Below are 15742 nucleotides of genomic sequence, written 5' to 3'. Positions count from 1 at the left end.
GTAGAAAAGGTAGAGAGGGAGAAAGAGTCTCTCCTCTCAGCAGGTGGATCTTCCCCAGAGGGTCTTGACAGGAGCTCAGTGGTTCAGGAGATATTATTGAGTCAGTTCAGAGAAAATTTTCTATCACCTCAAGATGGCTTTGTTCAATCAACCACAGCCAAATAAGCAGTCGACCTTAAGAGTCACAGGAAACACTGATGCTGCTTTGGAAATGGCAGAGTATATGAGGATGCAGGCTTGGGCTGCCCTCCATTAGGCTTATTCATTTTTAAAGATCAGTTTGGGAAGTTATTCCTGACAATAAAAGGCTGCTCCAGAGAATAGGATGCTGATCAGAGGGAGCTGAGTGGCAGGCCAAGCTTTAAAGGAAGAAAGCTGGCAGAAGTGGGCACTCATATCCAAGCTAATACACAGAGAGGCAGGCATAGTTACCTAGAGGCACTCAACATTCACAGATTGTCAGGCCTGGCAAGGGCCTTAGACATCATCACATCCAACATCCTGAATTTGCAGACTGGGAGAGCCTACAGTTAAGAAGTATATCAAGGTCACACAGATAGCCGCAGAGCTAAAACTTCTTACAGGTCCCATGCCTCTCTGCCCTGTGCTCTTTTTGCTGCACCCAAACCAACAACCTTTGGCCTGATCGTTGCTGACTGGGACAAATTCCACCTCTCCGTATTCTTTTCTGCTTTAACATGATGCCTGGTGTATACAAGTTGAAGGCAGGAGATTCTACTTTTCCTGAGCCTTCGGTGCTGTTGAGGGACTGTTAACAGATGCTGTGTCCTACACAGATAGTTTGGTTAAACTTCTGGTGGATCCTGTCTCAGGGCCACAGAGGAATCTCATGAGATAATTAAAAAGCTATGTTGGGGCTGGGACTGTGGCTCCATGGTAGAGCATGCATCTTGCATGTGTGAGGCCCTGGGTTCGATCCTCAGCACCACATAAAAATAAATAAAGGTATCGTGTCCATCTACAACTTTAAAAAAAAAAAAAGCTACGTACACAAGCACTGCTAGGTCCAGAAACTTGATGGTGCCTGAAAAAGGAATATAGTACAGAGTTTTCCAAATATTTGGAATGTCTCCATAATTCCCCTGAGGAGGTATTCTTTCTCTCAATTTTACTTTTCCCTTCTTCCCTCTATGCTAATAATAAATAGGGGCTTAAACTCCACAACTTCAACAAGGGCACAAATCTGCTACTAGTTGTAGAAAGATAAACAAAGATGGTTAGATGGAGGGCTAGGGAGAAGAGGTGACAAATTGAGGTCACTCTGAAAATGAGAAGCTGGCAGGCCTTCTCATTATAGCTCCAACAAGGGAAGTCAGGCTGAAAGAGCTTTTTAATATTTGAGTAAGACTAGAAGAAACCTGAGGAAATAGAGCTAAAAGGAAGTGACTATCTTATATTCTTTATTACTAAAGGATATTGTATTCAGAACTTTTTAGTTAAAGAAATAAAGATGAAAGAGTTTAACTTGGATCCTAAAGGAATGTATTTCCAAATCACTTAATTTTTGCAGAACAATAGTTGTTCTTGGAGATTAAATTTTAAAGTATAAACTGTAATCAAACACTCTTGTCCCTCTTGGCATAGTAAAAGGGGACTTTGCCCAGTCAGACATCAGCTGTGGAGTGGTGGGTACAAAATGAGGGTATCTCACAGGGCCAGCATTCAGAAAGGTAAACAGAAAAAGCATCAAGCCACACACTCTGATGTAAATCTGGAAGGAATAAAAGCATGCACAGTTGGCTAAAACATGGTAAATTAAACAACTACTGGGCTATGGTCTTCATCCATAAGGAGAGAAATACAGAAATGGCAGAGGCTTCACCTTACCTTTACAGCCACACTTCTTGCAGGTAGTGTTCAGGACCGCCTCAAGAGTGATCTTCTGCCCAGTGTAATCCTGGAAGGACCGCCTTCGCCTCTCTTCTTGCCTATAATGAAAAAGATACCGATGGTTGGCCTCCTTAAAAGATGCATCAGAGAAACTTCAAGGTTAGGCTGAATGTTGGTTTTTTATTTTGTTTTTGGCAAAAAAAGGAAGAAAGAAGAACATGCATTGGGCAGAATAAGACAGGTGGTGAACGCAATGAGGTGAAATAGCTGATTTTTTCCATTCAGGACAAGACTTTGAATTAACAATTATGAATGAGTCTAGGCATCATCTCGCTAATGCACAGAGAATGAAAATATAAAAACTACTCACCATGTTAACCATTCTATAACACCAGGTCACTATTGGATTTAAAAGACCATCTAGGCTTTCTAGAAAATCAAGTCCAAATTTCTTCCCTTGGCATTCAAAGTCTTTCACAGTCTGTCTCTAACTACTTTCCCAGCCTCATTTTTACTTATACAATAAGTCTGGCCAGATGTGACTATTTCACTGCTTTTGCCCAGGCAGTTCCATTCTGAAATGTTCCCACTCACCATTTGAGTACACCTAAACATTCCGAGGCTACTATCTATCAAGTCTTCTTCCCTGAGGCCCTCAGCTAGAATTTTTTTTTTTTTTTTTTTGGTAAGGGGATCAAGGCCTTTGTGAATGCAAGGCAAACACTCCACCAATTGAACTACATCCTCAGCCCTAGAATTAATCTTTGTTAATTCTTTCTCACAGCACTTTTTAAAACTTCTGATCAAAGTATAATATGCATATAGAAAAGCATTTGTACTAAGAATATACTTTACTTCATTTTTACAATATGAACATATTCATATAACTAGTACTCCATAAAAAATAAAAATTTAACCAGCACCTCATGGTCTCTTCTTGTCACCATGCCTCCCCTGCATAACCACTCGTCTGATTTTTTGGGGGAAGAGGAATGGCAATCAAATCCATCCATCATGGCCTGAAATCAAATCTTCCTCTTCCAGCTAATTCCTTTCTGCAAACCACTCATGCTGCCTAAGTTTGTTGAATAAATGTGGAAATGAATGTACTAACTAAACAAATACTACACATCAAGCACTATATGAGGTAAAAAGGACAAAACATGGCCCCTGTTTTCATAGGTTATACACATTCTTTCAAAAAGGAAGTGTGAGGCTGTGGTTGTGGCTCAGCAGCAGAACACTCGCCTAGCACAGGCGAGGCCCTGGGTTTGATCCCCAACACCACATAACCATAAATAAATAAATAAATAAAGATAGATACTGTGTCCAACTACAACTAAAAAATAGATATTTTTCTTTTAGAGAGAATTTTAATATTTATTTATTTATTTTAAAAAAGTTTTTGGCGGACACAACATCTTTGTTTGTATGTGGTGCTGAGGATCGAACCCGGGCCACACGCATGCCAGGCGAGTGCGCTACCACTTGAGCCACACATCCCTAGCCCTAAAAAATAGACATTAAAAAAGGAAAATCTCAGATGTTAGAGGAAAAATGAGGCATTTAAAACAATAACTACAAGTAACTATCTATATTAAGTGTTTACTATAGACTAGACACTAAAATAGTTTCTGACCAATAAGATTTTACTTAAGGTCATATACTAGGTTGGAACAGAACTAGGTTCTTTTTCATTCAAATCTAACTTTAAAACTTAGAATCCTTCTCTTATAACTGTGCTTCTTTCCTGGATGCACTTACAGATACATTTTTATAACAAAAGCTACTGTTTCAGAAACTTGGATAGTACTAGAAATAGCCCTCACACAGATACCTACAGCCCCAAACCAGAAAGTCTTTCACCTCTCCTACCTTTTTCTGAGAAACAGAGTTAGCTCTTTTATCTTACTTGTTTTACATATTACCATTTTAAGGGTTGCTTTGGAAAACTGCACTGCTTTTTAATGAGTCTATTTAGCATAGAATTCTTTAGAGCAAAAGCAATTTGTTATAATGAAATCCGTAAGGATCAGACTTAAAGAACATTTCTGAGTTAGTAAAAATTTCTACTGTAACTAGAAAGAGTTTTGTCGATAATTAACAGTACAAACATGTTAATATTTAGAGACTAAACTACAGAACTATGAAAAATTTACATGAAGCAGCTAGAATTCTTTGGTGTAGAGAGCATTAGCATTATCAGGACCTAGATTCATATCCTTGATCCACTATAATTTGCCATAAAACTAGAGACTAGTTACTTATCATCGAGCACCAAGCTAGAAAACAGAAATATAAAATAAAATGGGGATTATGCCCACTCTGTAGGTTATGAGAGTTACATGCATATAGTTAAGAGCTAGAGCTCAGTGATACAGCACTTGCCTAGGCTACACCACTTGTGCAAGGCTCTGGGTTCTATCTCTAGTACTGAAGGGGGTAAAAACAGGCAAGAGAGTTACATGCACTAATATGCAAAAATTGCCTTCCATAATGCCTAGCACATACTATGTATTCAATAAACATCACTTCATATCCAGAGAGATTTTGCTCAGAACTATAAATACAAAGGTATCCACACTTTTTGCAACCAAGATCCTTCAAATATCATTTATGAATTTTCCTAATGTTTTATTAGTCAGTGGCATAACTGCCATGGAAGGTATCTAATTATTATTAAGAGAAATAACAGGATATTTTATCATCAAAAGCAATAAATAACATCATAGTTAACCTGAAGATAAATGTTTGATTTTGGTTGACTTTCTGAAATACTGAAAAAAAAAAAAAAAAAAAATCCCCTAATATCCCTCAAGAGAACCTAGGAATTCAAGAACCCCTAGTTAGAAATTCTAAAAAGAATTTAAAACAACAAATTTCCCATATCACCAGACATTATCCTGGATTGATAGGAAAAATCTTCCATTTCTAAATATAAGTCAGAAAAACAAGGGCTGGGGATGTGGCTCAAGCGGTAGCATGTTCGCCTGGAATGCGTACGGCCCGGGTTCGATCCTCAGCACCACATACAAAGATGTTGTGTCTGCCGAAAACTAAAAAATAAATATTAAAAAATTCTAAAAAAAAAAAGAAGAACAAATGAAAGTAAGGTGCTGTGTTCAGAAGATGTAGGAGTCTAAATCCCAATGGATTTGCTCCTAGATCACTCTATTCTCTTATCTGGTCAATGCTCTTCTTTGACCCCAGTAAAGAAACTGCTAGGAGAGAGGCAAATAACCGTACTTTGTGAATGCTCATTAGCCAAGGAAAAAGCAGAAAGAAATTAAGAGGAAGTAAGCAGCCGGGAACAGTGGCATACACCTATAATCATAATGCCTAGGGAAACTGAGGCAGGAGGATCTCGGGTTCAAAGCCAGCCTCAGCAACTTGGCAAGGCCCTAAGCAACTCAGTGGTAAAGCATCCCTGGGTTCAATCCCCAGTAGCCAAAAAAAAAAAAAAAAACAGAGGAAGGAAACAAAACCACAGATGGAGCACTCCTACATTATGAGATTTGTGTTAGCCTTTCATCTTAGAATTCTATGCAATAAAGTGCTATTTACACTTTATACCTCTAAAAACCAAAGATCATAAAGGTTGCATAACTTATTGACATCATAAAGTTTATAAATGGTAGAATTCCCAGTTCAGTCTGATTTACTACAGCTTTCTGTGCTTTGGAAGGTAGGATTTTAGCCTTTCCAAACCTTTTACCTACTCAATGATAACATTGTTGGGATCGAGGTCTTTCCCAGTCCCTTGGTTGACAACTTTCATGGAGAGGGATACTTTTATCCTATCATTTTTCATCTGAAAAAGACAAAAGAAGAGTCACCAAAAACTCTAAGCACATAATTTAGACTGTCAATCTAAAATAAATGAAGAATCAAAGCTTTAACCACCCTAACAAACACCAAGACCCTTTCATGAACAAGGTACTGAGCTAGGAACACTGAAAGTACAAAGAAGCATAAGAGGAGACACTACGGCAGAAGAGTTGTAGGAAATGATCTTTTTCTTACTCCTGTCCCTCTGGGGGAAAGACACAAAAGGTTGCTCAGAAATGCATGGCCAGGGGAGGTCACCAGACAGAAAAAAAAGCTGCAAGAAGTTCTTCTTTTAGAACATTCTTTCTGGACTTGGTTTAGGGCTTCTTTAAGCAGGACACTTGTTAGTCACGTTGGTCTTCTTTTGCTTCCTGCAGCTCACATAATGTCTTATTTTACTTCAGCATCTTTGTATAAGCTATTTTCTCTGCCTGGAATGTTCTTTTGCCAATTCTTCAAGTGACTGGTTCCTTTTCCTTTGGGTCTCAGCTCATGCACCATTTCCTCAGAGAGCCTTTTCCTGACAACTTTATCTAAATCTACCTTAAATATTGTTTGAACACAATACAATACTTGTGATACTTTACTTTCTTTCTCTCTCTTTTTTGGGGAATATCAGACATTGAATCCAGGGGTGCTCTACCACTGAGCCACATCCCCAGCGCTTTTTTATTTCTTATTTTGAGACAGGGTCTTGCTAAGTTGCTAAGACTAGCCTGGAACTTGAGATCCTCTTGTCTCAGCCTCCCGAGTTGCTAAGATTTCAGGCTGCATCCCCACACCCACTTTGTTTGTTTACTTTTAAAAAATTGTGCCTTCTACTTATATTCTGCATAAGGCTTACAGGAGCTAGAATCATTTATATTTGGTTCAATCTTTGTGTCTCCCAAACCTAGCACACATTAAGCATTATTGTTGAATAAGAGGCTTTTTCAGGTCCTTCTCCCTTGTCATTCCCTGGTAGAAGAGCACGATGTACGCATGTTCATTTATCTCCTGTGGTGTGCCTATACCCACAGCCCTCATGCCCTTCAGTGAGTTATTATGAACAGGGTACATGAGATCGTTCTCACTTCTCCTGTATTGCATGATGCCAGATATTAGAAAAAATGGTTATAAATACCCTCTGTCCTTTGTTGTGGCCCAACTGAAATATACCTGGCAGGTACACTTTGATATTTGTGATAAAGACCTAACCCATAAATTTTAAGTTTCCTTCTCTTTTCTTGTTGTTTTTTCCCCTTTCTTTTTTCTTCTTTTCCAGCACACAGAAGTATAGCTTTTTAAACACACATTTATTACAACACTCTTTCTCATAGTTCACTTCATTCCCTCTGGATTTGCAGGATAGGAAAACTGATTTAAATTCAAGACAGATAATTGTGATAGGATTTAAAATAAGATTATCAGCCACAATTAACAATATTTTCACACACACTGTCATAAAGTTTCAAGAAAATATCAGCTTTTCCTAACCCCTTCTATCCACAGAACCTTACCTCTCGACCAATCAGTTTCACCCACACTTTGTCTCCAACATCTACTATCTCAGAAGGCTTGTCCACCCGACAAGAGGACATGTGAGTTCGATGGACCAGACCTGGCACAAGAAGGAAAATTAAAATAAATCAGATGGCATTTCTCATATTTATATTCTAAATGACTGGGAAAGAAAACAAAGGTAGAGGAATGCAAGGGGAAAATAAAAATTTTCATTGAAAAATGTAAGTTCATTTACAACTACAAAATAATTTTAGATCGAATTTAATACCTAATTAACCAGCAAACATTCTTTAACATACTGCTTGGCCAGGGATACCACTTAATGGTAGTGCAAGCGCTTACTTAGCTTGATGGGCTAGGCCCTGGGTCTAATCTCTAGCAACAAAACAAATTAATAAACAAACAACAACAACAACAATAAAAACTGCTCAATGTTAGTAAATATGTGATAAAATAACAGCAAAAATACTGGCAGAAATATAAGTTGGTAAAATTCTTTGTAAGCAAAGTCATAAATATATTTATATCTTTACTCTTGAAATTTTTTTCCAAAGAAAAAATTTAACTAGAGGCAAAAACCCATGGGCATAAAACATTTACAGTATTATTATCTATGAAAGTTAAAAAAATAAAAGACCTGTAATCTCAGTGGCTTGGGAGGGAGGCTGATATAGGAGAATCACAGGTCAAAAGTCAGCTACAGCAACAGCAAGGCGCTAAGCAACTCAATGAGACACTGTCTCTGAATAAATACAAAATAGGGCTGGGTGTATGGCTCAGTGGTCTAGTGCCCCTGAGTTCAATCCCTGGTACAAAAAAAAAATAATAATAATTATAAATCATGGGGCTGGGGTTGTGGCTCAGTGGCACAGCACTTGCCTGACACACAGGAGGCCCTGGGTTTGAGCCCCAGCACTGCAAAAACAAAAACCCATAAATAATCAATCATTTAAAATCAATAGCTTGACAAACTATGGTAAATCTGTCAAATGGGAACACAAGGAGCTATTTCAAATATAGTTACAGAAAATAATAATGATATATGTTAAGTGAAAAAGGGAAATATAAACTCAGTACCATTTTAAGTCTATTAAATTAGCACAATATTTAAAACATAACAATATCCAATGTTGGTTAAAGGTAAGTAAAATAAATATTACTAAGGCTAGAATAAACTTTTAGGAATCACTGAACAATAGCTACTAATAATAATAGATGCAAGGCACAGTGGCGCATGCCTATAATCCCAGAGGCTCAGGAGGCTGAGGCAGGAGGATTTTGAGTTCAAAGCCAGCCTTAGTAACTTAGGAAGGCCCTAAGCAACTCATAAATAAAGTACAAACAATGCTCTAAATAAAGTACAAACAATGGCTGTGGACGTGGCTCAGTATTTAAGTGCCACTGTGTTTGATCTCCCATACAAAAAAAAATTTAAAAAAAGAAGATAAAAAGTTATTCCACGGGGCTGGGGATGTGACTCAAGCGGTAGCGTGCTCGCCTGGCATGCGTGCGGCCCAGGTTCGATCCTCAGCACCACATACAAACAAAGATGTTGTGTCCGCCAAAAACTGAAAAATAAATATCAAAAGTCAAAAGTTCTCTCTCTCTCTCTCTGTCTCTCTCTCTCTCCTCTCTCACTTTCTCTTTAAAAAAAAAATTTAAAAAAAGAAGATAAAAAGTTATTCCACGGGGCTGGGGATGTGGCTCAAGCGGTAGCACACTCGCCTGGCATGCGTGCGGCCCGGGTTCGATCCTCAGCACCACATACCAACAAAGATGTTGTGTCTGCCAATAACTAAAAAATAAATATTAAAATTCTCTCTCTCTCTCTCTCTCTCTCTTTAAAAAAAAAAGTTATTCCACTATTCCACTCCCTTCTTTAAAAGAATGATAGGTCTAGGGGTGCTGCTCAGTGGTACAGCACTTGTCTAGCATGCATAGGCTCTGAATTTGTTGCCCAATACCACACATATAAATAAAAATTATGTAACAAAAATAATTAATTATAAATTATTTTTGTTACTATTTAATTATAAAATAGTAACATTTATAGGAAATATCCCTTTCCTGTCTATCCAAGGTCCTTTCCTTGGAGAGCCACCCTCACTACATTCTAAAATAATCTGGTCAATCCATGTGATTTGCTGAAGCTTACTGAACCCAAAATTGTGGGCATAAGACACAGGCTTAGTCAATAAAGGTATTCCAACTGTCTCCTGTCCTGCCACAAGTAATTAACTGGTTTGGGGATCAATACAAGAAATCAGTTGACAGTCATCTTCAAATTTTTAAAATTATAAACTACAAAAAAACTGCCAGTGCTCATCTTTACCAGCAGATGGCAAGAGTCTGCCAGAAGGAAGTGAAGAAGAGCACTGGGAAACAAGAGGCTTCTGAGCACCAAAGTTAGATTTACCCTGTAAGTCCCCAGCAAGATTGGCCAAAATGTTTCTTAACTGTGCTTCTGCCCTTCTCAAACAAGATTTCTAATAAGTAATTTCACCATCATCATTTCTGAAAATGTCCTAAGAAAACTTTTTCTTTTTCTTCCTTTTTTTTTTTTTTTTTTTTTGAGATAGTCTCTATTACCCTAGCTGACTTTAAACTCCTGGGTTTCAAGTAACCCTCCTGCTGGGACCAGGCTCAATGTATTAAGACAGGAAAATTTAGAAACAACCTAATATCCAAAATAAGGGTAAAGGATAAATTAATTAGGGTATAGTCACTTGAAGAGCCATTCAAAAGGTCACATAAAAACACATCAATGTTTCATTCTTTAGTAAATACTGTGTGCCTACCATGAGTTAAGTACTGTAGGCAGCTAACATTTTCCTATGATAAAAACAGCACTATAATACACAATTATATAGTATTTTTACAAGATTTAAATTAGAGCTGGGGATGTAGCTCAGTGGTATAGCACTTGCCAAGCATATGTGAGATCCCAGGGGTTTTTGGTTTTGTTTGTTTGTTTCTTTTTTGTTTTGTTTTTGTTACTGGGGTTTGAACCCAGGGGTGCTTTAACCTCTGAGCCACAACTCAAGCCTTTTTTTATATTTTATTTAGAGACAGGATCTCACTGAGTTACTTAGGCTCTTACTAAGTTGCTGAGGCTGGCTTTGGCTTTGAATTAGTGATCCTGCCCAGCTTCCCAAACTGCTGGGATTACAGGCCGGTGCCACTGCACCTAGCTCAAGGTCCCAGGTTTGACCTCAACCCTACAAACCTATGCTTAAAGTAAAAATTGGAAAGAAATGACCCAAAATTCTAATGATGATTACAGTTTAACCTCTTCATTTTGTTTTAATAATAGAGAAAATTATTTCTAGAAAATAAATTATTATGAATGATCATAAGCCAGGGAATCATTTATAACTGCCTCATTAAGGTTGCTTGGGAGACTTATTTTCCTATACCTACACCCCTACATTTTTCCATACCTAAAACTCAAAGTATCTACCCTTTCTGTTTGGCGCTCCTATTAGAAACCATTGTTTTCTTTTATCCACAATCACAGGATCTTTTGCACTACATTGGCTGATTCAGAAGGCCTATCTGAATTTAACACTTCTGTCTCCAAAATGTTTTATATATATTATGTAAGCTATGTTTTTAGTTTTAGATCAATATATAATCCCAAATTGGGTAAAATTCATGTAGCTCAGATTTCATTTTTCCTCTGTGATGATGTAATGAGCAGAGCTGCCTAATTGGAAAATTTGAAGAGGAAAAACAACAGAAGGCCACAAAGAAATAATGACATCAATAACTTGTCCTTCTTCCACCTGAACCCAAAGTATGATATTATTTTGATTCAGGCATCTCTCTCAAGTAAAATAGCATTTCTAGAAGCATCCATTAACCTTGAAAAATTGGGAACAGTTTAAAATGATTATGTGGTGCATCTGAATGGCAGACTGATGCCATTAAATGTTACAAAAGATGAGGAAATGTTAAAGGGTCATTAAGAGTAAAAAGCTACAAATTTTAAATAGTATAATATTAATCTCAGTATTAAATTTTATATAGATATTTGACTAAAAAGAAATTCACAACCAGGCATCATGGCACATGCCTTCAATCTCAGCTACACAGGAGGAGGATCTAAAGTTTAAGGCCAGTGTGAGTATAAACTTAGTGACACCTATCTCAATTCAAAATTTTTTAAAAAAACGGGGCTGGAGGGGTATAGTTGAGTGACAGAGCACTTGCCTATCATGTACAAGGCACTGGGTTCAACCTCTAGTACCCAAAATAAAACATAAAAAAAAACCCCACCAAAATGTTAACAGTATCTCTGTGGAGTGGTAATATTATATAATGATTGTTTTCATTCCCCCCCCTTATTTTTCTATAATAAGCATGAATTATTTCTAATCATAAAAATACTGTAATCCCAGCGGCTTGGGAGACTGAGACAGTAGGATCACAAGTTCAAAGCTAGCTTTAGCAACTTATCGAGGCCCTAAGCAAATACCCTGCCTCTAAAGAAAATACAAAATAGGGCTGGGGATGTGGCTCAGAGGTTGAGTGCCCCTGAGTTCACCCTGAGTTCAATCCAATATCCAAAAGAAAACAAAACAAAGTTTAAAAGCCAATTTTAAGTGATCTGTGCACTATGATTGAAATTATGTAGAACTATGTTTCAGGGGCACAGATGTGGCTCAGTGGTAGAGCAATTGCCTAGCACATTCAAGGTCCTGGGTTCAATCCCCTCCACTGCAAAAACAAGCAAACAAACAAACAACAACAACAACAAAACACAAACAAAAAAACACAACACTGTCAGATCTTGGATCTGACAGAATAACAGCAGTGGAGTTCCAGACCTGAGTTTGATCCAAGGTGCACAAAAATAAATAAATAAACAAATAAACAAACAAATAAATAAATAAATAGGACAGAAACTCATTGATAAAATAAGCCAAATAACATTCAGGCTATATTGTCATGCATTGTTTCTTTCAGCTTGCTTTCCTAAATCAAATAAAGGGAAGAGATAGGAAAACTGTTTCATTTGAATACAGACCAAAAGGAAATATATAGTAATAGTTACAGGAGGGTGCCAGACATTATGGCTTATTACCAAAGACCTTAGCTTACACAGTGAGTTAAACAAGGGACATGGTCTACCCCTCAATCTAGATAGTTGCATATGTAAGTCTGTAGCTCAGGGGAGGGGTATGAACCAGAGATTCAAGTGTAGGAATTAAGATGCTTGGACAGTTGTCCCTTAGAATATGGGTGAAAACTGGCTTCAGGACCCTTCTCCCATATCAAATCTGCAGATGCTCAAATCCCTCAAATTGCATACTGTTGTGTATATAACTTTGGCACAGCCTGCAGTATATTTTAAACTATCTCCATGTTGCTCATAATACCTAATACAATGTAAATGCTATGTCAATAATTGTCATACTGTGTTATTAAGGGAATAATGATAATAAAAATGTCTGTACATATTCAGTACAGATGAAAACTTTTTTTTTACATATTTGTTGGAAATTGAACCCAGGGGCATTTAACCACTGAGCCACACCCCTAGCACTTTTTATGTTCTGTTTTGAGACAGGGTCTCACTAAATTGCTGAGGCTGGCTTTGAACTCATGATCCTCCTGCCTCAGCCATCCAAGTTGCCAGGATTACAGGTATGCTGTGCCCAGCTCAAAACATTTTTATCAATATTTTTATTCATAGTTGGTTGAATCCATGGATGCAGAACCCATGAATACTGGGGAACAACTGTATACTAAAATATAGAAACAGGATTACCAGTTTAGTGATTGGTTGAGAAAGACACATAATTTAATGTATTAATTTATAACAGACAGGGCTGGGGATGTGGCTCAAGCGGTAGCCCGCTCGCCTAGCATGCGTGCGGCCTGGGTTCGATCCCCAGCACCACATACCAACAAAGATGTTGTGTCCGCCGAGAACTAAAAAACTAAAAAATAAATATTAAAAATTCTCTCTCTCTCTCTCTCTCTCCTCTCTCACTAAAAAAATAAATAAAAAAATAAAAAATAAATATTAAAAAAAATTTATGACAACATGCTTTTTTTATGCCTGGAAGGTTCTAAAAGAACCTATCAGTTGTCCCAAGTATCAAATACCTGAAAAATCAGATCAATGATTAGAAATTGCTTCAAAAGATGGGCTGGGGATGTGGCTCAAGCGGTAGCGCGCTGGCCTGGCATGCGTGTGGCCTGGGTTCGATCCTCAGCACCACATACCAACAAAGATGTTGTGTCCACCAACTAAAAAATAAATATTAAAAATTCTCTCTCTCTCTCACTCTCTCTTTAAAAAAAAAAGAAAAAGAAATTGCTTCAGGGCTGGGGAGGTGGCTCAAGCGGTAGCGCGCTCGCCTAGCATGCGTGCGGCCCGGGTTCGATCCTCAGCACCACATACCAACAAAGATGTTGTGTCCGCCGAGAACTAAGAAAAAATAAATAAATGTTAAAATTCTCTCTCTCTCTCTCTCTGTCCCCCTCTCTCTCACTCTCTCTTTAAAAAAAAAAAAAAAGAAAGAAAGAAATTGCTTCAAAAGAATCAGAGAGATTGATCATGTTTAGGGTGGTATGGTCATAGACCTGGCTTCTTTTTTCCTTTCCTTTTTTTTTTTTTTTGGTTGTGCTGAGGTTCAAACCCAGGGCTCTGTGCATTCTAGACAAGCACACTACTGCTCAGCCAAATTCCCAGTTCTGCTTCGACTGAATCAGAACAAAAAGGAAACAAATGTTTTGAAAGACATCTCCATTCTGTCAAAGTTTAATGGACTATTACTTCCTCATTAAAAAATCCATCTTGATGGCGAGTGGTGGACATCCCTGTAAACCCAGTGACTCAGGATTGAGGTAGGGGAATTGCAAGTTTAAGGTCAGCCTTTTGAAATTTTGCAAGACCCAGTCTCAAAATAAAAAATAAAAAGGCTGGGGATATAGCTCTGTGTTAGAGCAACCTGGCTTCAATATCCAATATTTGGTGGGATGGGAGTATTGGAGAAGTAGGGGGGCGAAGAATCCACCTCTTTAGAGCCTATCATCATGCCAACTTCAGACTCTCAGCCTCTCTTGTATTATGTTCTAGACTGTCAATTGACTTCCTGTTCATAAATCTGTCTCATTAGAATATGATGTAGTCAATTAATATTTAGTCTCGTAAACTACAATTCCTTTCCAATCCCCTTTCCTTCTTTCTTTATTTTTACACAGTGCTGGGGATTGAATCTAGGATCTCAAGATGGGCACAGTGGTACATGCCTAAAATCCCAGCAGCTTGGGAGGCTGAGACAGGAGGATCACAAGTTCAAAGCCAGCCTTGGCAAAAACGAGGTGCTAATAAGCAATTCAGTGAGATCTTGTCTTTAAATAAAATACAAAATAGGGCTGGGAATGTGGCTCAGTGGTTGAGTGCCCCTGAATTCAATCTCTGGTAACCCCCCCCCCCAGAAAAAAGAATCCAAGGTGTCACTGAAGTCATACTCCTAGCCCTCCAATTCCTTCTCCATGAAATACACGCACATTATCTCATCAGAGTGCTCCGTATCTTCACTTACAGGTTTATAGGCAATTACCTGCTTTATTTTTATCTATGGCTAATCTCATACTCTGCATGAGGGATTCACCACAGATTCATTCTCAGAAGGCAGTTGTTACAAAAACACCATGGAGAGTTGAATTAAGTGTATAGATACAATAGAGGACACCAATATTTATGTGTATATTTAGGGCCCCTTCATTCGGTCCTAGGTGCCCTTCTAGGTAAACCATATCCATCCACTCTTTGAATCTTCATATCAACTCTCACTCATATTCATAGGAGAAAATAGTCCAGAGTTTTATAAATTTTGTTCAAAATTACAAGGCTGACAGTTGTCCCTTGGGTTTTGTTCTTCAGTAACTGTAAGGTATTGGTTCCAGGACCCCCTTGGATACCAAATTCTTCAGTGTCTTAAAGGTATAGTATCTGCAAAGAACTTACACATATTCTCCCATATATATATATATTTTTGTGTGTGTGTGTGGGGGGTGCACACCTGTGCATGTTAACCACAAACTCTGCCACTGAGCTGCACCATCAGCTCCCTCCCCATAGTTTAAAGCACCTCTAGATTATTTATAATACCTAATACAATGTAAATGCTATGTAAATAGTTATTTTAGTCAATGATGGACTGCATGTACAATAATGGTCCCATAAGATAAAGGAGGTCTGGGACTGTGGCTCAGTGGTAGTGCACTTGCATTGCATGTGTGAGGCACTGGGTTCTATTCTTAGCACCATGTATAAATAAATAAAATAACGATCTATCAACAACTAAGGGAAAAATATTTAAAAAAAAAAAGATTATAACGAAGCCAAAAATTCCTAATGCATAGTGATGTCATAGTAAAGTGCATTACTCACATGTTTTGGTGATGCTGGTGTAAACCTACTGTGCTGTTAATCCTATAAAAGTACAGCACATGTAATTATTCACCGTACATAACACAGTGCTTGATAATGACACTGTACGACTGTTATGATGGATGTAGTCATCGTACTATACCTTTTATC

The 15742-nt window shown here is 37.9% G+C and overlaps 1 protein-coding gene across 2 annotated transcripts in view; it reads right to left on the bottom strand.

Moving 5' to 3' along the window:
* Positions 1-15742, bottom strand: part of Zcchc17 (zinc finger CCHC-type containing 17) — a 50963-nt gene that overhangs the window by 8335 nt on the left and 26886 nt on the right. For both annotated transcript variants that reach the window (XM_005317725.5, XM_040288268.2), the window contains 3 exons: positions 7179-7279; positions 5571-5662; positions 1849-1949 (listed from right to left, as the gene is read on the bottom strand). In XM_005317725.5, coding sequence (XP_005317782.1) covers positions 1849-1949; positions 5571-5662; positions 7179-7279 — 294 coding nt within the window. The remainder of the gene's footprint in view (positions 1-1848; positions 1950-5570; positions 5663-7178; positions 7280-15742) is intronic.

This window comes from Ictidomys tridecemlineatus, chromosome 11 (genome assembly GCF_052094955.1).
Source record: "Ictidomys tridecemlineatus isolate mIctTri1 chromosome 11, mIctTri1.hap1, whole genome shotgun sequence".
NCBI lineage: Eukaryota > Metazoa > Chordata > Mammalia > Rodentia > Sciuridae > Ictidomys > Ictidomys tridecemlineatus.
This window is presented reverse-complemented; position numbering and strand designations above follow the sequence as displayed.